Source organism: Leptopilina heterotoma, unplaced genomic scaffold (genome assembly GCF_015476425.1).
Source record: "Leptopilina heterotoma isolate Lh14 unplaced genomic scaffold, ASM1547642v1 Lhet_63, whole genome shotgun sequence".
Taxonomy (NCBI): Eukaryota; Metazoa; Arthropoda; class Insecta; order Hymenoptera; family Figitidae; genus Leptopilina; species Leptopilina heterotoma.
In genome coordinates, this window is record NW_025111149.1 from 1,129,200 (window position 1) to 1,152,558 (window position 23,359).

Below are 23,359 nucleotides of genomic sequence, written 5' to 3' on the forward strand. Positions count from 1 at the left end.
ACACTGATGAAACAGCGTATATGCACTGATTTTCCAGCGTATATGGGTGATTAAATTTAAGATGTCATTTTTGATCCTACTAACTTTGATTTTTCGATGTTGGATTTTGAACTTAACAATACTCTATTTTGGTTGACTAGAATATATGATGGACAAAAATAATAGTGGTCGAGCAGGTGGAAGCAAATTTTAATTTTCACCAGGTGAAAAATGATAGGCAGAAATGATAAGAAATTTTCTGTTTTCGTTTATTCTTTTCTCAAATAAATTCTTACAACTTTAAAAAGTTAAAATATTTCAAATTACAATAATGAATGTTTCAACATGACTTAAAAAATATTTGTAATGAGTTCTGCCATAAATTAATATACTTTTGAAGACCAAAAAGACATGAACATTGAGGGACACCACTGACATTTTTGAAAGATTTCACTGATAATTTTTTTTGAATAGTGAGAATAAAATCAGCTTGTAAATTACAATCCAGTATCAAATCTTCATTAACTGCATATAAGGAGTAAATTTAACACAAATTGATTAAAAATAAAATAATAAGCTGCAAGAAACAGAATTTTGAGGGGACACCACTGACATTTTGCTTCATTTCTCAATTTCGAAAAAGAAAGACTTTATTTTTAAGTTCAAGTCGGTGCGGTTTTTAAAGTACACGTGTAATAACTGAAAACGAGATACAATAAAATTTAAAAAATATTAATATTATGAACAATTTTTTGATGGGGACACCACTGACATGGTGTGCTCGACAAAGTGTTACTTGCTTTCTGCCACCAACCGTACAAGTTATAGATGTGATAGAATCAACAATACTATTAACGCTTAATAAGGCAATAATCTGCACTAGGTTATTTAAATATCAGACATGATATTCAAAATTTGCGATAATTACTTAAAAATATGAAACTTACGGACAGGCGATTTTGATTTTTTTTCTAGCACTGGATCAAAATTATTCTGTTAGCACAATTACTATATAAAAATATAGACTCTTAGCTGTACAAAATAATTTTTCTGGTACTAGAAATGTGAGAATCAAAATTTTTATTATTAGGTAAAGTTCTGATTTCTTAAGTGCGGACAAGGGACACCACTGACATTTTGCTTCTAATTCTTCTGCCAAATTTTTTCAGAGAATTTCTACCCAGTGGGCACAAACACAAAAAACGTTGTTTAAACGTCTGTAGAACGTTTAATGTCTGACAATTTACGTTCAAAGAACATCCGAATGTTCCGAAACATTTTTGGAACAGTCGGACGTTCTTAAAACATAAATTGGCAGACATTAAACGTTCTACAGACGTTTAAAGAACGTTTTTTGTTTTTGTGCCCACTGGGTAGCGACTAAGAATTATTAATTTAAGTGGAAGGAGTGATTAAGAAAATTAATTGACTTCAAAAACTTTTATATATGAACTAGAGAATAATAATAATTAATTGAATAACAGTAATTTTAACAAATTTCTTTAAACAAATTGTTAAGTAATTTTATGTAATTTACAAGTGGTAATTCACTAACTGAAATAACATCTAAATATCAGCAATTAGAAAAATGTTTTTTGTTAAGTTCAGTAATAAATATAAATTAAAATTATTAAACATTGAAAAAATTAAACGAACAAAAAATGACTATAGTGGCTTGTAATTAATTACTTGCCCACAACACTTAGAAACTATTCAAAATTGTTATTTCCCGTAGAAAATCGAAAACTGCACTGAAAAACTGTTGGTAATTAATTAATTAATTAAATTTACATCGATTTCTATTGTTCGAACAATGGAAATCGATGTAGAGGGTATGCATCGCTTTAAGAAAAGTGCCTATTGTGGACTCAACCTGAACGCGCTGATACAACGCGCTCGTCCTATGTATTCCATATGGACGAGCGCGTTAATATCAGCGCGTTCACCGCATTGGGCGAACAGCTCTACCAACAGTTTTTCAGTGCGACCGTAATTTAAATAAAACGAACTAACTATATATATTAATCCAAACGGATATTTTCTTACCCAATCATAAAAATATCAAACATTCATCGAAATTGTTCTTATTTAAGGGCATCCGGGAAAAATCGCCCCAAAAAGTATTTTCCCACGTGTTGTCTCACTCCTAAATAACTATTAGAGATATCTCGTTCGGATTTATCAGGATAATTAGGGGAATTCGTGCTGATAAAGAGTATTCCCCATGGGGAATACTCTTTATCAGCATGAATTCCCAAATTTTTTAAACTTCCTTTAGGAGTTATGGAGGGGGAAAGAAAAAAAAAAAAAAAAATCATTTTTTTCGAAAAATACTTAATCGATTCGAATGGAATTTAAATATGTTATAAATATAGATAAGACAATTTTTAAAGAAATTTTAAAGAAATTAATTTTTAAATTTTCAAGAAAAATTTTTTTCATATTTTTTAATGATATACAACTCCAATTTTTTTAAAAATACCTTATAGAGTTTCGTCTTTAATATACATTTTTCCAGATTTTTGACAAATATAGTTTTTTAAAAGAAAAAAACCCAAAAATTCATTTTTTTCGGAAAGTACTTAACCGATTTAAATAAAATTTAAATGTGTTATAAACATAAATAAGACTCTTTAAAAAAATATTTTAAATTTAAAAAAAAAAATTCTAAACTAATTAATTTAAAATTTTCAAAAAAAAATTTTTTGCAACACTAACCTCTAAAATTGAATTTTACACACGGAAAACTGTGTTTAAAGTGTCACTTTTTGAAACAGTGCGTAAGGGTGAGATCCCATGTGAACAGAATATGTCGACCGAAAGCAGAAAATCATGAGTGCAAAAGAGATATATAGATATTGTTGTTCTTTTCACTCTCATGATTTTCTGCTTTCGGTCGACGTATTCTGCTCACATGGGATCGCACCCTTATAGTTACTTTTACGCACTGTTGGGTCTTTTTAATGATTATGCCCCGACAATCACGTTGGCAGAGAAACAACAATATTCATCAAGTTATCTATGCATTACTATAAAAGTTTTTGTAAAATACATAGTCTTTTTGGTTTCAGGAACATGTTGAAGGAAATATTTTTCAAGAAACTCACCGTTTCATTGGTTACAGAACTTTGGCGGAAGTGGTTAACTCTGTCCTCTACCGTCCAGTATTAGAACTCAGAATGTACATTTCCTGTATTACCGACTTAAATTACGCTCTCTGATTGGTCGATCCGAGTAGGCGGAAAAAAATCCAAATTTCAAATTCTTATTTATTTAATTGTTAATAATTACATGAATTCTTACTTATTCGCTTACTAATATATTACTTACTTCAGTTTCTATTGTGACTATCTATCATAGTACCTATTTGAATTTAAAATATTTAATTTTCATCAGAAATTACGTTCAGTTCCCTCTGGGGAGAATTTCTATGAACAAGTCAAGAGATCACGTGGTTCAGTGACATTTTGTATTGTAATCTGAGAAATTTCATGTGTTTTTATTTGTGAGAACACCTATAAAATTACTCGAAAAAGAAAACTATATTATAGGCGCGTGCCTTCGTGATAATATTTTATAGGCAATAAAAATAATTAGCAATGACAGACGAATCAATTGGCGAAGGAACATTCGAATTTGTCGAAAAGAGAGTTGACGAAGTTTCAATTTCCGGAGAGACTGTAAAAACTGGTTAGTAAACATGTAAAACAATAATAAAAGTGATCTATTTAACTGTCAAGTGCTATACCTTTATGACGATTACTGATAACAATATTGTTATTTGTAGCAAGTTTTCTCAATACCTATTTCCGTTGTTTGACAACTTGCTATCTTTGTTTACATTAATTGTCACAAATCTACTTTCCTTATGTTCGAAAAACCCTTCCGTATGTGTCAATTTATTTAATTGAATTTTTATGTTTAATAAAATGATCTTAACGGTAAAGATAAGGATATTTTTCAAACTTTTGTATATTACTTTTGGATTATTATTTCAAGTGACCTATAATGTAAACAATTTGATAAAAAATTTATTTATAACTTTGTCGTAATCTAATGAACAATTTTTTTAATTTCTTGAAATGAAGGTAAAGTAGTTAAGTATTTAAAATAACAGCTTCGTTACTGTAAAACTTTTTTTAGTTTTAAGAAATTTCTTTATTACTAATGATTTTATTATTTATTTATTACTAATAATGAAAATAATGAATATCAAATAAATTCGTGAGAAATAATTTGAAAATAAAACCTTTTTTTGTAATTTTAGATTCCCTGAGCAGTTTATCATCAGCTGCGAGTTTATTAACGCCTCTTGGTGTTTCAACGTCGACAGGAAGTCTTCTGTCGAGTATTGGACCTCCCAGTCTTTTGCCAAGTTTTATAACAAATTCATCGTCACAAATTGCGTCAACGCCCGTTTCTGCAAAGCCTGATAATTCAAATAATGTTAATCCAAGTAATGTGGATAATTTAGAGGAGGAGAATGAGAAAAAAAATCAAATACAGCAGGATATTCGAAATCAACCTTCAACTTCGTCATCGGATCAACAAGCAACAGTGAATGTTTCACTTACTGAAAATCAAGCCGTTGTTCTTGGTGCCGGTTTATTCTCTTGGGTAAAGGAAACTGTAGCGAATAGCAATGTCCTGAGCAAAGTCGCTGAAAAAGCAAAAAATAGTGTTAATTCTATGATCACAACTTTAGATCCACAAATGCGAGAATTCATCTGTAAGTTTCAATCCTTATTTTCATTATAATTCATTTTCTTTCGATTCAATATTTTAATTATAATCAGGGTTGTCACAAGTCAGGGAAATTAGAATTGGTCAGGGAAAAGTCAGGGATTTCTATTAAAAGCAGTGGAGAAAATTGAATTTTTAGAATTTATAAGAAAATTTTGAATTTTTGTTTTTTTTTGTTTGAATTTAAATAGAAATTTTAAGAACAACTGATTATACAGGAATTCAATTATTTTCAAAACTGATGAACTTCTTCGCATAAATTCAATTATGTTGAAAAATGTTTTACAATCCTTGTCAAAATTTCAATTATCTTTATAAATAATATAAAATTCTTCTCCGAAATTCAATTATTTTGAAAAATTTAAATAAAATTCTTGGCAAAATTTCAATTATTTTTAATATCTACTAATTTAATAGAATTTTCCAAAAGAATTCTATTATTTAAACAAAATTTTAATAAAAATTTAACACGAATTCAATTACTTACCAATTTTGCTTCCTCATAAAGGAAGCCTTATAGTGATGTCGATTTCCGAATTTTTTAGAATCAATTATTTTTACAAATTTTCAAGTGTAGTATATATAATTCGTCGAGAGGAACAAATGTCTGGATGTGTGTGTGTGTGTGTGTGTCACCGATTCTTGTGGACAAATTTTCTCTTACACGTCTTGTCGGATTTTGATAAAATTTTGTAGGTGTATTACGGTCATGAATACTAAAAATCAGACAGAAGGATTTTCAAAAATATCTAAAAAAAAAATTTTTTTCAACAATTTTTTAATTTTTGAAAAAATTAATTTTTGGATTTTTTAAAATAACTTTTTTCTATATTAAAATTTTTATTAATTCTTGTCAAAATTGCATTCCTGACATAAAAACGAATCGATTCATGTATATAAACATAAAGTATATATTTTATCAATATTTATAGAATTAATAAATATTTTAGATTTTCATAAAAAAATTAAAATTTTGTATTTTTTGAAATTTTATCTTAATACTTTAAAATAATTATTCTATAATAAAAAAATTGAATAATTAATTTTTTTTCAGGGTACTTTACCCGGTAGAAACTTTCTATTAAAACTATTATGAAAATGACCATAACGTTCACATTTTTTTACCTACAGAGTTAAAAATTGGCACACGTGTATTTTTACGCGTAGATCACACGAGAAATATAGCTAATGCGATTAAAAATTAATTTTGTTCGATTTTCGTAAAAAAGACATATAGAAAATAAATATATATATATATATATATATATATATATATATATATATATATATATATATATATATATATATATATATTATAGGAAAAAAAATTTATGATAAACTCTATAACATTAATTTTTTTTTTGATTTATTAAAAAGAAGATTTATTAATTATATTTAATAAACTATTATAATTATTTAACTTTTAAAATTATATATAATAATATATATTGAGGAAGCTTAATGGTCATGAAATGAACAACTTGTTTGCTTCCTCATGAGGAAGCTGGTGACGATTTTCAATTTTTCAAAAGAAGGTTATATGGACTCATTTTCATCTAAAACATATGTATATTCAATTATAAGCAAATGTCCAGATGTGTGTGTGTGTGTGTGTGTGTCACAAAAATTGTGTACAAATTATCTCAGACAAATTTTGATGGATTGTCCTGAAATTTTGCAGGTTTATTGCAGTCATTAATACCTAAAATCTGACACAAGGATTTTCAAAAATATCTACAAAAATTTTTTTATACAATTTTTTTAAAATTCAGAAAAAATTTTTTTTTGTATTTTTTGAAATAATTTTTTTATTTGTTAATATTTTAATTAATTTTTCTCAAAATTACATTCCTGACAAGAAAACGAATCGATTGATGTATACAAAGTAGGGGAACATAGTCTAGGTCGGCCACCTTTTTGACTTTTGTTTATAACTTTTTTTTAAAAATGAATTTGGACAATTAAAGTATATGGTTGGAAAGTCCTGTTTAATAGGAACATTTTTTCTGTACAAAGTAAATTGACAGGTTTAAAAATGAAAAAGTTATAAAGATTTAAAAAAAAAAAAATTTGTAGTCCAGGTTGGCCATTACAGTCAAGGTCGGCCATGTTTAAAATTCAAAGGGCATTAATCGTTAAAAAATAAAATAACATGTTTGGAGTTACGGAAAATTGATTCTTTATTGTTTACAGTTTGTAACTTAATGAAATAACAAAATAATAACAATAAACAATATAAAAAAATAAATTTAAATAAAAAAAAGTTTTGCACTAAAATATTAATAAAATTAAATAAAAATATTAATAAGATGATCAATTATATTATGAGTTATACAGAATTGCAGTTTTTGCAAATGAAGTAGCTCGTTCTCAACTTTGCGCATTTTAAACACATAGTGGCCGACCTTGGCAGTAAGTAACATTACCGAATTGTTGTAACCATAAAGAAATACGTTTCGGGATTCGATTTTTTACTTTGTTTTCCTTTCAACCATGAGTCCCACAAATTTTCTGCATACTTGCCTTGACGATTCAATTTGTTTTTTATCTTTTATTAATGGTTTTTCACATTATGCACAAAACTTTTTTTGAGCTTTTTTTGTACCGACGTCACAGAAAACACAATTTTCGATTTTCTGAAAATGTAATTGAACAAAAAGTTAGGTTTCACTAAGACAAGCTTCGACAAAAATGCGCGTAGGTGGCGCTAGTGAACTTGACAAAAAAACGCGAGTGGCCTACCTAGACAGTAGGCCAACCTTGACTACATTCCCCTATATATTTTATCAAAATTTATTAAATTAATAAATATTTTTCTTTTTAAAAAAAAATTCAAATTTTGTATTTTTTTCATAATTTATTTAATATTAATATTAATATTTTGAAAAAATTATTCTATCATAAAAAAGAAGCAATTGGCAAATGAAAGTGTAAATTTCACCAAATATTTATATAACAACTTATAAATTATAAATGATTTATATAATTTTATTTTTAACAAATCTTCTGGACGAACCCTTTTGTACATAGTTTTTCAAAAGTTTGCAAAACCGCAATTTTTATACATTGAAGAAGCTAAATGGTCATGAAATGAACAACTTGTTTATAAATTTCTTCGCACCAATTCAATTATTTTTAATTTTTCAATACAGAGAATTGACAAAAATAGTTCTAAGAAATTTAATTATTTCGAAAAATTTAAATAAAATTATTTTAAAAGTTTTATTAATTTAAAAAATTTTGACAAAATTCTTTACAAGATTTAGTTAATAAAATTGAAATTTTAATAAAATTTTTCTATACAATTCAATTATTTTTAATACAATTTTTCAAAGATAACACATTTTTTTTATGGGAATTCAATTATTTAAAAAATTTTTAATAAAATGCTTTATAAATTTGAAAAATTATAATAAAATTGGTCATAGAATACAATTATTTTCGTAAAACACAACATTCTTCCTAGGAATACAATTATTATTGGCAAAAATCTTTGTAAAAATTTTCGAAACAATTCAATTATTTTCGTAAAAAAATAAAAATTCTTCGAAGCAACTTAATTATTTAAAAAATTTTAATAAAATTATTTTCAAAAATAAACATTTTCACAGGAATTCAATTAGTAAAAAAATTTTTTTTTTTAATTCTTTGTCAAATTTCATTTGTTTTTAATTTTTTAAATGAAATTTAATTAAAATTATTTTTAAAAAGTTTCAAAAAATTCTAAAAAATTCAATTATTTAAAAAAATTTGAATAAAATTATTCGCTAGAAATCAATTATTTTCATAAATAATAAAATTTTTCTTGAGAATTCAATTATTTTCACAAATAAAATTCTTCACAGGAATTCAATTCTTTAAAAAAAAATTTAATAAAATTCGTTGCAGGAATTTAATTATTTTCATAAATAACAAAACTTATTGCAGAATTTCAATTATTTTTTATACAATTTTAAAAATAAAATGATAGAAAATTGCATTTATTTTTACAATCTTTTTTTAAATTTGTCGAAAGAATTCAATTGTTATTAAAAATTTTGATAAAATTCTTCATAAAAATTAAATTTTAAGAAACATGCAATTATTGAATAAATTATTTATTTTTGTATTTAAATAATTGAATTCTCGGGAAATTTTCTAATAAAAATTGATTAAAAGATGAATTTTACTTAAAATTTTAAATTATAATTGAATATTAAAAGCATTATAGCGTGAATTTTTAGAAATAATTGAATTTTGAAAAGGGTTCAAATTAAAATCTTTGAAAATTTGAATTTACAGTTACAATATTCTTATGATAAGAAATAATGATTTTTTCACTCTGGCATCTTAAATTTATTATAAAACATGAGGAAATCGATTTCGTCATGTTTTATAATAATATTCTCATAAGTTATTGAATTTGAGAATCTTAATTCCTATAGAAAAATAATAATGATGAAATATTTATTTAGAAAAGAAGTTATTGATGTTCTTCAGGGTCAGGAAAAAAGTGAAAATTTAGTCTGGAAATCAGGGAAAAACAAAATTTAAATTTTGTGGCAACCCTGATAATTCATTCTCTATCAATTAAAATTTTTTTTTCTTTCTTTTCAATTAACAATTTTATTTTCTTTCTCCACGATATTTACTATTTTAGTATTTTTCCAATTGGAAAATTATTAGTTACATTTTTTGATCAATGGATAGCGAGAAAAAGGAAATGTTTCTTCTACTTGTTCGCCAATAATAACCCGTGCAGAAATCGCCACTTTTGTTCCCGATTACCGCCCTGGCCCCGGTCGGGTTTTCATGATCTGGCCCCGACTTCGTGGCCCCGACCAGGACCAGGCCGGGTTTGCCCAAGGATCTACAAACAGCGCACAATGGGATTTTTTTTTACAATTTACTGTTCAAAACTGTCTACAGCCTACAATTCTTAACCGGTTTCAGTATTCTTTATTTTAAATTAAAGGCGAATAAATTCTTAAGACATCCCTTAAGGTCAATTTTTTAGTTCTTAATTGTTTATAATTTTTATTTTCAATCAAAGTTAACAAATTAATACAATTTTTCAAAAAAGGAGGCTTATTTTCTTATTCCGTTGCTGCATATGATCTGAATCAGTTCAAATTAATACAATATGACCACCACACAATTAATAAAACAGAAAGTAATTTATATCAATTGTTATAAACAATATTAATTAACAAATAGTTAACATTGATTCCTATTCCATTAAAAATTTTTTTTTCACATTTTCTTTTTAATTTAAGTCTATTTAAAGAATATTTGTCCTTTTTGATTAAAAAATAACTTATTTAAATTGTTATAAACAATATATTAAATAACAAATAGTTATGTAACTTATGTTCCTGTCCACCAAAAAAAATTTTTTTCACGTCTACTTTTTAATTTAAGTTCATTTTAAAAATATGTGTACTTTTTGTTTAAAAAATAACTTATTTAAATGGTTACAAATAATATTAATTAACAAATAGTTAATTTTTGTTCCTTTCCACCAAAAATTTTTTTTTCACGTTTACTTTTTTCTTTAGATAATGTTAAAAGACCACGGATATATAATATTAAATATTTAAATAAGTTATATTCTAAGCAAAAAAGACATATATTCTTTAAAAGAACCTAAGTAAAAAAGAAAATTTGTAACAAAAATTTTTTTTTGGGCAGAATCATAAGTTAACTATTTGTTAATTAATATTGTTTATAACAATTTAAATAAGTTATTTTTTAATCATAAAGGAAAAATAATCTTCAAATGAACTAAAATTAAAAAGAAAATGTGGAAAAAATATTTTTTATTGGAGAGGAATCAAAGTTAACTATTTGTTAATTAATGTTGTTTATGACAATTGAAATATATTACTTTATGGGTTTTTAATTGTCTGCTGGTAATATTGGATTAATTTGAACTGATTTAGAGCATGTGCAGTAACGGAATAAGAAAATGAACGTCCGTTTTTAAAAAAATTGTGTTAATTTGTTAACTTTGATTGAAATTTGAAAATAAAAATTATAAACAATCAAAAACTCAAAAATTGACCTCGAGGGATGTCTTAAGAATTTATTCTCCTTTAATTTAAAACAATAGGACAAACGCACCAATTGTCGAGGGTGAACCATTTGTCGATGTTATCATGGTAATAACCAAAAATATTGCATAAAATGTTAAATTTATTTGTGGTTATAATATTAACATATTATTTTTGACATTTATAACTCTTAAAAACTCTAAATTATTTTTCACACTTAAATTGAAATTCCATGTTTAAGGCAAAAAAAGAAATTATTATTAATTAATGATTTTCAGTATTATTGTGAATTATTAATAATAAAAATTTTTTTATTATTTTAAAAAATAGTTAAATTATAAATAATATAGAATGAATAATTAAATTAATAATTTTTACCATATTATTATGATAAACATATTAATTTATATATATAACATACATTTTTAATAATTTTTCTATAAATAAATATGATACAGTCAATTTATTATGATAGCACTGTATATAACGGTCCCATGATTCAAAAGGAAGTTTAAGCGAGGTCGCTTCCAAGCTTGCGTGGCTATGCGGTATGTGTATTCGACTTGCGTCCTCGAGGTCTAGGGTTCGATCCCCCGTGCGTGCGATATTTTTCCGTCTTAGTTTTAAGTGTTTTTTGTATAATTCTTAATAATGTTACATAAAGTATAGGTTTAAATAATTATTAACAATAATAATAATAAATTAGGCATTAATTTAAATAAGATAGTCTGTCTAAATTAATGAAAGAAAATAAGAAAAATATTTTTTTTTAAAACTTAGTTCAATAAAAGCAATTCTAATAATTATTTACATTTTTAATGACACTCATAAAAGTTTATTTACAACAAAAATATTAATAATAATTATTAATATTGAAGTAAATACTCCCCATGCTTTAATAATCAAATAACGAGCTTTAATATAATAAAATGCAGTCAGTATTGGATTTCTACCTGGGTAGCGAAAAGATCGGGGGAAATCCCATGGCCCCGACCGGGTCCCGACAGGGCGGACAGATCGGGCAAAGTGCCATGGCCCCGGTCAAAATTTCTGCACGGGAATCGATACTGAATTTAATGTTTTTGAAATCTAATTGTTAATGGGAAAGCTAGCGGAAAAAGTAGAATGAAACTTGATTTTTCGTTTTTAATTGATCAAAAAAGCAGTCGTTTACTGAAAAAAGAAATAAAATTTTAGATTCTGGTGGTGATGTAGATATATTCGTGGCATCGGACAAAGAAGTGAAAGTCAGTTCTATTCGTGAGGCTTTTCAAACTGTTTTTGGAAAAGCAACAGTAACGTAAGTTTGCCCTTTCTTTTTTTGTACTTTAAAAGTAGTTACCTTTATTTTGTACACGGCGAATAATTAATCAATAATAATTTTTCAGAGGAATACCAGTGAGTGTGACAACAGTTGCATCCCAACCAATTGGCTTTAATGCTGCGTTAAAAAGTGCCGAGGAAAGGATAAGTTTGACACGACAAAATCCAACAGTGACTCAGGATGCTCCAGTTGTGGCTGTTGAGAATTTCTTATTAAAAGTCGACGAGAATAAATGGTACGATCTTGGCGTAATACTTCTGGATGATCCAAAAAATAACGTTAGTTTACAAACTTTTACACAAATGACACCAGTGCCAAGTCAAATTGTGACAATGGCCGAGCAAGCGACACCGGAGGATTATCCACACAAAGAAACGGGATTAGCAATGACAGTTGGTAATTTATTAGCCAACAATTTACAGGTTAGTTTCCAAGTCATAAAAAGGTTGTCACAAAAATTTTATTTTCTTTTTCCCTGATTTCCAGACAAAATTTTCACTTTTTCCCTGACCCTGAATTATTATAGATACTCTAAAAATGTTCTATTACATTTATTTACGAATTTCTTTAATTGTAAAATTATTCGAAAACATCAGTAACTTCATTTTTAAATAAAATATTTAGTCATTATTTTTCTATAGGAATTAAGTTTCTCAAAAATTTCAAATTCAAACCTTTTTGAAATATTCAAAAACTTAGAATATTATTATAAAGCATGATAAAATTATTATTTTATACTATATAAAAATATTGTTACTTTAATTTCTCCAAAATTATTTTCATCATTTCAATTCAATTATTATTTTCTAGAATTTTTAATTAAAATTCTTCTTTAAATCAATTACTTTTAAGAATTTTTGAAAAAATTCTTTGGGAGTTTTCAAATCCATTTCTTTACAATTCAATTTTACCAAAAATTTCGATTATTCGAAAATTCTTCTATTAAATGTATGTTAGAAAATAAAAACTTCAAATAATTTCAAAATTAAATTTTACCAAAAATTTCGATTATTTGAAAATTCTTCTATTAAATGTTTGTTAACATTATAATTTGAAACCTTATCAAAATTCAATTATTTCTAAAAATTCACGCTATGTTTTACTATTTAATATTCATTTATTATCTAAAATTTCAATTGAAATTCATTTTTAAATCAAATTTTGTTAAAAAATTCAAGGTGATTTAAATTATTTAAATTAGAGCTGTGCAAAATTCGAACCAAACAGAGTTTTGTTCGGTTTTGGGGCGCCGAAATGTCGAATGTCGAATATTCGACATCCGAACTGGGCTAGTTCGAATGTCGGTTTTTCGACATTCGAACTAGGCGAAAAAATTCGAACAGTTCGGTTCGAATTATTTTGCACAGCTCTAATTTAAATACAAAAATAAATAATTTTTTGAATAATTGAATTGTCATAAAGAATTTTATTATAACAAATTTTTAAATAATATATTGAATTCTTTTGACGAATTTTAATAAAAATTTTAAGAATAATTAGGTACCTTAAACTGGGGCTATTAGGAACACCGGGGCTATTAGGAACAAAATTCTGTTTTCGGGTGGAGTTGATGCTATCGGCGCCGTTTATCGATAAATTGGGTTACTTGCTTTTGAAAAATTGTTGCTGCGGTAACTGGCAACACTTTTCAATGCAATAATTGTGATTATTAATAATTATTTTGTGAACAATAGTAGCTTGTAAGTGACTTAATGTGTTTTAGTGAAGTTTCAAACGTGGAAAACATTTGATTGCTGATGTAAGTTGTTTCATTTTTAACATCTCAAAGTGATTGTTTTTTATTAATGGGATTTCTTATGGTAAACATTATTGAGTTCACTAAGTAATAAATACGTTTATTTTGTATTTACAGTAAGATTTTAGAAACAAAAACCAAAATTCACAAACGGCGGGTATATAAGGAACACAATTATTTCTACCGAATTGTTAAAGTGTGTTGTCAAAACATAAGTTTTTCGTAATTTCTTTTGTTTTTTATCACCTAATTTAGTTTTTAGTGTTCAAAGATGGTTCGAAATTGTAAAAGAGTGTTGGTACCGACAAGTCGCAAAAAACGACCAGTGATTCCATCATCGACCTCTACTATGATACCAGCAACGTTTAAAACACACATTCGATCTTTTAGTTTTGTTTTTACATTTGTTTTATATTCTGTGTTTGCTTTCGAGCAATAAAAAATAACTTCTTTAATTTAAAATACGTTTTCTAATGGTTTTTACCGTCTTGTTCCTAATAGCCCCATTTTATAATTTCAAAAAAATGCGTCTTTTTCTTTTTTTTTGTTTAAAACTCCAGCTTCGATCAAGGCAATTATTTAACCCTTCAATGTGCTCGCCAAGATCAAGAAAAGAAACAAAAAATTACGGCAATATTTCAATACACAAAAAAGTTGCAAGACTTTAAAGTTGAAATCTGTTCCTAATAGCCCCAGTTTACGGTACATTTTACCAGAAATTTGATTAAAATTGTATTAAAAATAATTAAAATTCTGCTATGAGTTTTATTATTTATGAAAATAGTTGAATTCCTGAAAATAATTTTATTATTTATGAAAATAATTGAAACAGATTTGCTAATTTCACCATACAGGGTTCCTGCAGAAAACCGAATTTAAAATTCCATACCTTTTCCATGATTTCCAGGACAAATTTTTAGGAAATTCCAGTGGAATGTTAAATTTAATTTCCTCGTCGTATAATGTAAATCTGTTTTTAAATAGGGGAGACTGGGCGAAAAGTTAAATTTTGCATAAATTATTTTTTTTAGACAATATAATCCGCTTAGATGCAAATATTTAAATACATCAATATTATAGGGCAACTTATCCCCTACAACTTTCAATAAAAAAGTTTCTGATATTTTCGCATACAATACATGTTTTGTCCTTTTTTGAAAATTTTCAACATATGTAATTGAATTTCTAAAAAGAATTATTGAAAATAATTGAATTATATTATAATTGCGAAGAAATTTAGAGAAACTTTGTAAATAATTTGAATTCTTGTAAAATTTTTATTATTTATGACAATAATTAAATGTTTGCGTAGAATTTTATTGAAATTTTTTATTGAATTCTTGAGGGAAATTTTTAAAAATAATTATTGAAATTTTGCCAAGAATTTTATTACAATTTTTGAAAATATGTAATTGAATTTCAGAGAAGAATTTTATTATTCATAAAGATAATTAAAGTTTCGACGAGAATTTTTTTTAATTTTTGAACATAATTGAATTTTATTACTAATTTCAGATAAATTTGAATTATTAAAATTTTTCAAAATTCTAAGTTCTTTAAAATTTCTGATTTAATTAATTAAAATTTTCAAATTGAAATATTTTGAAGTTCATTTATTTATGAAAATTTTAAACGCAACTTTTTTAACATTCTATTAATTTTTAATTAATATTTCAGTAAAATTATTCATTAAATAATTTTTAAGTATCTACACTGAAAAAATGTTGAGTACCGTGCAATCCCCATCGTCGGAAAGTGGAGGAACTCTAGTTTGGATGTGCTACGATCTCAATTCGGAAAATCTACGTTTCTATGTCGGTGTTGCTGAACACCCAAGATTTGAGACTCAAAACCTTGAGACTGCAATAGCCGCATCTTGGGCGCTCAGCACGCCCGAGTTAGAAATGCAGCTGCTCCAAACTAAAGTCGTATCGCATTCGTAAATTTTCGGTCTACTTGGAACGGCTCGTCGCCCAAAACTTTTTCCGTGTAATAATCTTATGATAGTTCTGGAATAATTAAGTTATTTAAATAGAAATTATTGTCAGAAATAAAAAAAAATTGAAGGTTTTATATTCGTATGCATGGTAATTTCATAGTTTATGAAGCAAAAAAAAGGACACAAAAAATTAGAATTTTCTTATAAATTCTGGCAATTGAATTTTCTCCAGAACTTTTAATAAGAATATCTGAATTTCCCTGACCTGTGGCAACCCTGATATTTTAAAATACTGTAAAATTTTTAATTTATTTTGTACGAATTCATTAATTAATTGCAGGTTTCACACAATGAATGGCATCACGCCTTAACTGGAGTCTCGAGAAAAGACGTAATTCTACTGGCGGCAAAATCACTTGCCGGAATTTATAAAAACACCATAAATCCTGTATAATTTACTATCGAAGTTAATTAAGTTATCAAAGTTCGATTTGACACTATGTATAATCGTTTAATTGTAAATATTTAAATTTCAAAATCAGAACAAAGAGAACTTATTTAAAAGAAAAAAAAATATGTGCACAACATGCACAAGTTTTTTTAATCAAAAAAACACAAAATACCAGTTGATCTGTATAATTTTATGCAAAAAGAGAGAAAAGAAAAAAAAACTAACTCCATACAATATTTATATTGTAAACAATATCAATAAACTCTTTATAAGTACATTTCCGCATCAAATTTTTTCTTTTATGATTTTTTAATCTTAAAATTTTCCATTCAAAAAATATTTTCATTTCCAAGTAAACCAACATTTTATAAAATCAGTATAAGGGATGATATTGAAGAAAAACACTTTCTATTTTTTTTTAAAGTTTTGTTATTTCATAGTCGTTTCATTGTACGAGTACATTGTTCTTTTCGCAACCAATTTCATTATAGATTGCATTTTGCTATTGGATGTTTTTTTCAGTCAATTGAAAATTTACCGACAGTGCAATAACATAAACAACAAAAATACACTTAAAAAGAACGTAAAAAATACAATTTGTAATTTAATTAACAAGATTTTTCAATTTTTTTTGTTTTCCCTAAAAAAGACATTTGAATTTTTTTTCTCTTTTTCCCGATAATTTAACGTATAAAACACGAATACTCATTAAAAATATTTGCATTCTTCAACAATATTAGTTTCACTAAATTTCATGAAATAAATTGATTTTCTTTCTTTCTTTTTTTAATTCCAATATTTACTCTTGGAAAATAAATCGATTACGTTACTTTTAAATGTATTTCAGTATATATATATATAAGAGGCAGCGTTAGATTCAATTACAAAATTTAAATAAAATAAGTATTTAAATAAAGTATGTCAGTTACAATTTATCCAAATACGATGACAAATCTGGGAGACCTTCCTTTAATCCCTTTCGCTTACGAGTTTCCTAGAAAGAGAAAAAAAAACACTGTAAAACAGACTATTTGAAAAGAATTAAATTTTTCATTAATTTACTCAAAATTAAAAAAAGTATTTCAAATATTTTGTTCGTTTCCCTATTCTGGCAAACCAGATAATCTGGAGCACCGAAACTTTAAAAACGTTTAATATTCCACGAATTTAAAAACGACAAAGCATTTATAAGCAGGGCCATCAGTTATGATCGTGGCAATCGCTAAATAACATTAAATTATAAACTTTACCTAATTAACTATCCCTCTAATTTAAATCAATTGAATTGATACAAAATAATAAATTAATAAAATGAAAAACTTACTTGAACAACTGTGTATGGTCGAGTGGTGGATTCCATTGGATCTCCAGGAAGAATTTGCCAATGGTCAAATACACATTGTGGGAAAGCTTGACCGCCAGTATTGGAACGCAAATCAGCAGTGAATCCAAACGACTCATTAACGGGAAGATAAGCTCTAACAACAAACATAGGGGTACCAGCCACTTGTTGTTCTTCGAAAACATGACCTCTCCTGCGATTCAACACTCCATAAATTCCACCAACAGCAACTTCTGGGCACTGTAATAAAAAAAATTAATTAATTAATACTTTACATACAGGCAAATATTTATCGAGCGCTACAAACAAAATTTAGTATTCAATTACTATCAGTTAATGTTCATAGATTCCCTTCACAACGAATCAGAAGAGGTGTCAGAAAATATTTTTAGAACGTTCATCATTTAACTATTAATTCTCTCAAGCTACACGGAAAAAAATAGTGTGCTAAAAACACATGAGCGAAACTGTTGTGTATATTGCACGCACGTTGGGTATATTCACGCACACTACCATGCGTGATTTGCTTGGAATCCATCCTATTTTCGCATGGTGCCTTAGCGAAAGCCATATGAGCCATGGCTTTTACTACAACACCATGCGAAATTAGGATGGTTTCCAAGCAAATCACGCATGGTAGTGTGCGTGCAATATACGCAACAGTTCGCTATGTGTGTTTTTAGCACACTATTTTTTTCCGTGTATTAAATTAAAATTTATAAAATTCAGGCCTCGGATCGACTTTAACGAACAAAAAAAGTCGCTTTAGTCGATTAAAAATAGAAAAAAAAAGTCGAAAAAGTCGATTATTTAATTTAGTGTTGTCACAAATATTTTATTTTCTATTTCCCTGATTCTTCTGAATCAGAATTCTTTCTGAATTTAGAAATCAGTGAAGAATCAGGATTCTTCACTGATTTCTAAATTCAATTCATCAAAACTTGTATAATTTTGCTAAATAAAATATTCAAATACTTCTTCTGAATACTTCTTATTTCTTTTTTCACCAGGAAATAAAATTTTAAAAAAATCAAATTCTGAAATTTAATAATTTCTAAAAATTAAAACTACAGTGGAACCTCGATTATCCGAACCTCTGTTATCCGAACCCTCTATTATCCGAACTTTTTTTTGACCTCCCGAATCTTTCAAAGGAAAATAACGATATTTATGCCAGAAAAATCTTTAAAAATTCTGAATTCTATGTTTTATTAATATATTATTATGAATTAATATATATTTACGTATATATATACTGATGTATATTTAAAAAATGGATTAAATGAAATATATATATTTCAACTGTCGATTTTTTTACTTTAATTATATAAAAAAAATTAAAATCTCTATTATCCGAACTTTCGATTATCCGAACCCGGCCTTGCCTAGGTTAGTTCGGATAATCAAGGTTCCACTGTATGACCCTTACAAAAATTCAATTATTTTCTACAATTTTTAACTAAACTTCATTTCTAAATCATAGAAATTTATAGATTTATAGATCATTATCTATATTACTTTTTAATATTTTTCCGAAAGTTCTTCAAGAATTCAATTATTTAAATATAAAAATTCAATTTTTCTATAATAATTGAAACCGGTCATTTCTCATTTTAAAGATATGGTAGAATATATTCAAAAAATTTTAAAAAATAAATTCGTAAAATTAACTTTTTAAAAATATTTCTAAAAAATTTTTAAAAGACGAAAGTTAAGGATTGTCACAGCTGTGGTGAGGGGCAAGGGGATTGTTCCCATTACTCCCATGTAAAATCTTGCATGTTCGCAACCTCAAAAAAAAATTTCAGTTTCATAATTTTAATCAAAAATCCTATATAGTTTGGCCTAGAAGTATATGCCCCCTTTTCTTTGGGCTTAAGAATACGGCCCTGAAAATTGGTGACGTAACGTGACGTCACCTAACACTTCTGAATTTGGAGGTTATGCAAAAACATAACACTACTGAGGACATAACAGTTTGGAATCTAACAGTATGGGGACCTGACTGTAGTATATTGTCAGAGGTTAACCTCAAATTTTTTAGTGTTGAGAACACGAAAATTACAATAAACAAATGTAAAATATAATTATGATGCAAAAGAAACATAAAAGTTATTAACTTATGTTTAAGGAATATTATTAATTTCAAATGTACAGATCAAATTTGTATTTTTTTGAGGTTGTGTGTTGTTGCGATGTTGCCAAATTTTCATGTGTTTTTGTGTTTGATACTTATACAATTATTACTGTTTTGAAAACTAAAACTTTAATAATTATTTATTCATTAAGTCTGTGGTAAACTTTTTCTAAAATCTTCCAGTTTAAACTTTTTGACATTGTCTATCCATATACAAAACCACAGATTTTTCTCTCATTTCCTTCACACTTTTTTTCTAAGATTTATCTGAGCTTAGGCCTGTGCGGTTAACCGGTTAACTGGTTATAAAACCGGTTATTGTCATAACCGGTTAACCGGTTATAAAATTTTTGAGCAAACGGTTAACCTTTCTTCGGTTATTTTGAAATAACCGGTTATTTAGAAATAACCGGTTATTTTAGAATAACCAATTGTTTATTTATTTTCTATTTTCAAAAAACATAAAATTAGTGTGTGCAATTAAACTCTATGTGCTTAAGGGGACCGTACACCACTTTTGCGTGTTTTTTCAACATTTATTTTTTCATAGTAAAATGTATCGAAACACTGGGCTCTTTTCACACATATTAACATACATATTGAGGATTAAGAAAAAAATATTTTTTTATTTATTCTGCCCTTGATGGCGACAAATTGGCGGCTGAAGTGATTGTCCGGAAAAAACTGGTTGACACGATATCTCTGCTTCAAAATGTCGGAAACAAAAAATCAAAAGAATTTCTTAAAATATATGTCAGTAAACAAAAAAAAAATGAATTTGAATAAAAAATGAGAAAATGGCGGCGGTTTAAATTTTTTTACCCCTTTTCCACCCCTAAAACGGTAAAAAAATGGGGTTAAAAATGGATATAGAATGTTGGTTGCGGTTCAGGCCATAGCCACTGATATATATTTTAAGAAATTCTTTTCATTTTTTGTTTTCGACATTTTGAAGCAGAGATAACGTGTCAACCAGTTTTTTCCGGACAATCACTTTAACCGCCATTTTGTCGCCATGAAGGTCAGAATAAATAAAAAAATATTTTTTTCTTAATCCTCAATATGTGTGGTTATATGTGTGAAAAGAGCCCAGTGTTTCGATACATCAAAATGTAAAATAAAACACGCAAAAGTGTTGTACGGTCCCCTTAAAGAAAAATTCATTTTTGAAAAATTACATTAAAAAATCTAAGAAACTATTAAAATATTTAAATTTAGATTTGAAAATTTTGCCTTCCGTTTTGCAAATTAGATGTTTAAGAAACAATTTTATCTAAACAAATAAAAATAATGCTTCTCTTTCCCTGTAATTCCCACTTTGTCGCACTTCGGGCGCAGGACACGCGAGTCACGCGGTGAGTGCATAATGAGACGCATTTAGCGGTCACTCGTTCTGATTTTGTTGCACTTTAGTCACACCGTGCTTGCTCAATGAGACACATTTTGCTGTCGCTCGTGCTAATTTTGTAGCATGCGTGAGGACATAAACGTAATACTTTGAAATGAGGGGTTGATAGTAAAAGTGGTAATTAGGAGCAAAAGTGGGATAAGTGACTTGGGCGCAAATACGGGCTAAAATGATTTTGTAATTTATGGATAAATTAATTATAATTAATAATCAAAAAATATTTAAAATAGTAAAGAAAAACTTTAATATTTTGCAAGTCATTCGTGTAATAAACTTATTGATAAATATTTTAATTGTTTTAAACCATTTTTGCTACCAAGTCACTTATCCCACTTTTTCTCCCAATGTTTTTTTAAACCACTTTATATCAGCCCCTCAAATAATCTTATATTACATTAAATCAATAAAATTTATGAATTTATGAAAATTACTTTAATGATAACTTGTAGAAATTTTTAAAATTGAATTTAATAATTTAAAATTTAATATAAAATTTATATTTTATTAATTTATATAATATGCATATGAGCCATTCCATTATATTTAGACTAAAGTCGTTGCCGACTAATTTTAAAAAAGTATAATATTTTGCAGGAATGATTTTAAAGATATTAGAATCGTCGAACAAAAAGAATTTTTAAATTATATTTTTTATATTTATTGTAAAATAAGCATCTTCTTATTATTGCCCAATTTTCGTAATTTTTCAATTTTCTGGGCAGAAGTTATTTACACCCAGTAAACGAAAACTAATTGAAATGAATTAAAAAGAATTCACAAAGAGCTTTCGTGAATCCCGCTTTGTGACAAATACGAATTGGAGCCTACCAAAAATGTTAATTCGTTTCAATTCATTTGAATTAGTTTTTTTTTACTGGGCATTTTAAAATCGTGAAAATAAGCAAAGTGCCAGTTTTAATTGCTTATTTTTTAACATTTGTGAAGAAAAAAGGAAGAATGTGATAAGAAACACTAAAAGTTATTAAAAGTTTCTTTATATTTCATACACGGAAAAAAAAAGTTCCCAGATATTTCAGGAATTATTTCCTAACTCTTGGATACGTGGTAACAGCTCTGAACTAGCGACGAACATTCAATGGTAATCAATGAATGTTTGAAAGAAATTCGGGAACTGTATTAGAAAAAGCTATAAATAGTCCATTAGTCTCTTTTTCATTACTTTCTCATGTAAAGTTCATGGCACTGGCCGCAACTGTTTTTGAAATTTTCGGGAACTCGTCAAGGAATCTTGGTGCGCAGAAACTGTGCATTAAACACGGCGGACAAAGTTAACAAATACAGATCAAGGGAAAAATATTATTGGCTACATCAGAATTAGGGTTGGGAGAGGGGGCGAGATGCAAGCCGCCTGCATTCGCAAACCACAAGCATAGTTTAATTAATAAACTTTTTTCTATTTCAGAAACTTAATAAAAAATAAAAATTGTATGTAACCTTCAAGGATAAATGTGTGTGTGTGCGCACGTGTCAAGGAGGGGAAGTGGGAGGGGGTAAGCAGAATCCATTTTTTCTTGCATTCGCCTAACTTTTCGATTTTCTTGAACAGTTCCCGACTTTTTTAAGAACAGTTTGCTGATAAGTGGTGAAATAGTTATAATTTGTAGAGAAATAGTAAATTACATATTTAAAAGAGGCAACCTTTAGTTATCTGTGTACTACCCGCCGTATCCAAGAGTTAAGAACGAAGTTCCCGAATAATCCTCGAACTTTTTTTTTCCGTGTAAGGTTTTATTCAATTTAATGATTTCTCTTTCTCACATTTAGCGAATAAAATTTGCAAAAATAGGTTATTTGCCAGGTGAACTTTAACATAATTTTTTATTTAATATTTCTTAATAATAATTGTTTCTATCAATTTATAATAATAAAATAATTAATTCATAATAAATTCTAATAATTTTTTTACGTTTTCATAGTAAATTATGTGTTTTCTTTAATATTTTCTAATAGACAGTTTTTACGACTTTATATACTTTAGATGCTTATTTTACAATAAATATAAAAAATATTTAAGAAATTCTTTTTGTTCGATGATCATTCCTGTTCAAAATCATTCCTGCAAAATATTATAATTTTTTTAAATTAGTCGGCAAAGACTTTAGTCGAAATATAATGGAATGACTTATATGTATATATTTGACTTTATAATTTTTTAATGTTCGCGGTCTCACCGATGCGCATGTGCGCAGGGTGCGCAGCCAATTTTCCCAATATGGCCGAAAATGTA

General features: G+C 27.0%; 2 protein-coding genes across 3 annotated transcripts in view; one reads left to right on the top strand and one right to left on the bottom strand.

The window, feature by feature from the left end:
* The first annotated feature begins 3,427 nt into the window (after window positions 1–3,427).
* On the top strand, window positions 3,428–16,806 carry LOC122509822 (protein PRRC1-like). Of its 2 annotated transcripts, none has more exons than XM_043624078.1 (5): window positions 3,428–3,669; window positions 4,247–4,708; window positions 11,970–12,054; window positions 12,143–12,500; window positions 16,114–16,806. In XM_043624078.1, the coding sequence occupies exons 1-5, from the start codon at window positions 3,579–3,581 to the stop codon at window positions 16,225–16,227; spliced, it is 1,110 nt and encodes a 369-aa protein (XP_043480013.1). In that variant the 5' UTR covers window positions 3,428–3,578; the 3' UTR covers window positions 16,228–16,806. The 2 variants fall into 2 exon arrangements, with proteins under 2 accessions (XP_043480013.1, XP_043480012.1); XM_043624077.1 differs by having other exon boundaries at window positions 3,429–3,669; window positions 11,952–12,054.
* Window positions 16,807–17,037: 231 nt separating this feature from the next.
* LOC122509814 (translation elongation factor 2) overlaps window positions 17,038–23,359 on the bottom strand; it is a 30,189-nt gene continuing 23,867 nt past the window's right edge. Inside the window, exons 13-14 of the mRNA XM_043624068.1 lie at window positions 17,549–17,806; window positions 17,038–17,218 (exon numbers count right to left, since the gene is read on the bottom strand). Of these exons, the coding sequence (XP_043480003.1) occupies window positions 17,150–17,218; window positions 17,549–17,806 (327 nt within the window). The 3' untranslated portion in view covers window positions 17,038–17,149. The remainder of the gene's footprint in view (window positions 17,219–17,548; window positions 17,807–23,359) is intronic.

Excerpts from the sequence above, each read along its gene's own strand:
- LOC122509822 (XM_043624077.1), top strand. The coding sequence starts at position 3,579 with ATGACAGACGAATCAATTGGCGAAGGAACATTCGAATTTGTCGAAAAG. Across the intron at positions 3,670-4,246 it reads CGGAGAGACTGTAAAAACTG|ATTCCCTGAGCAGTTTATCA; the intron begins GTTAGTAAACAT and ends TTGTAATTTTAG. Across the intron at positions 12,501-16,113 it reads TATTAGCCAACAATTTACAG|GTTTCACACAATGAATGGCA; the intron begins GTTAGTTTCCAA and ends AATTAATTGCAG.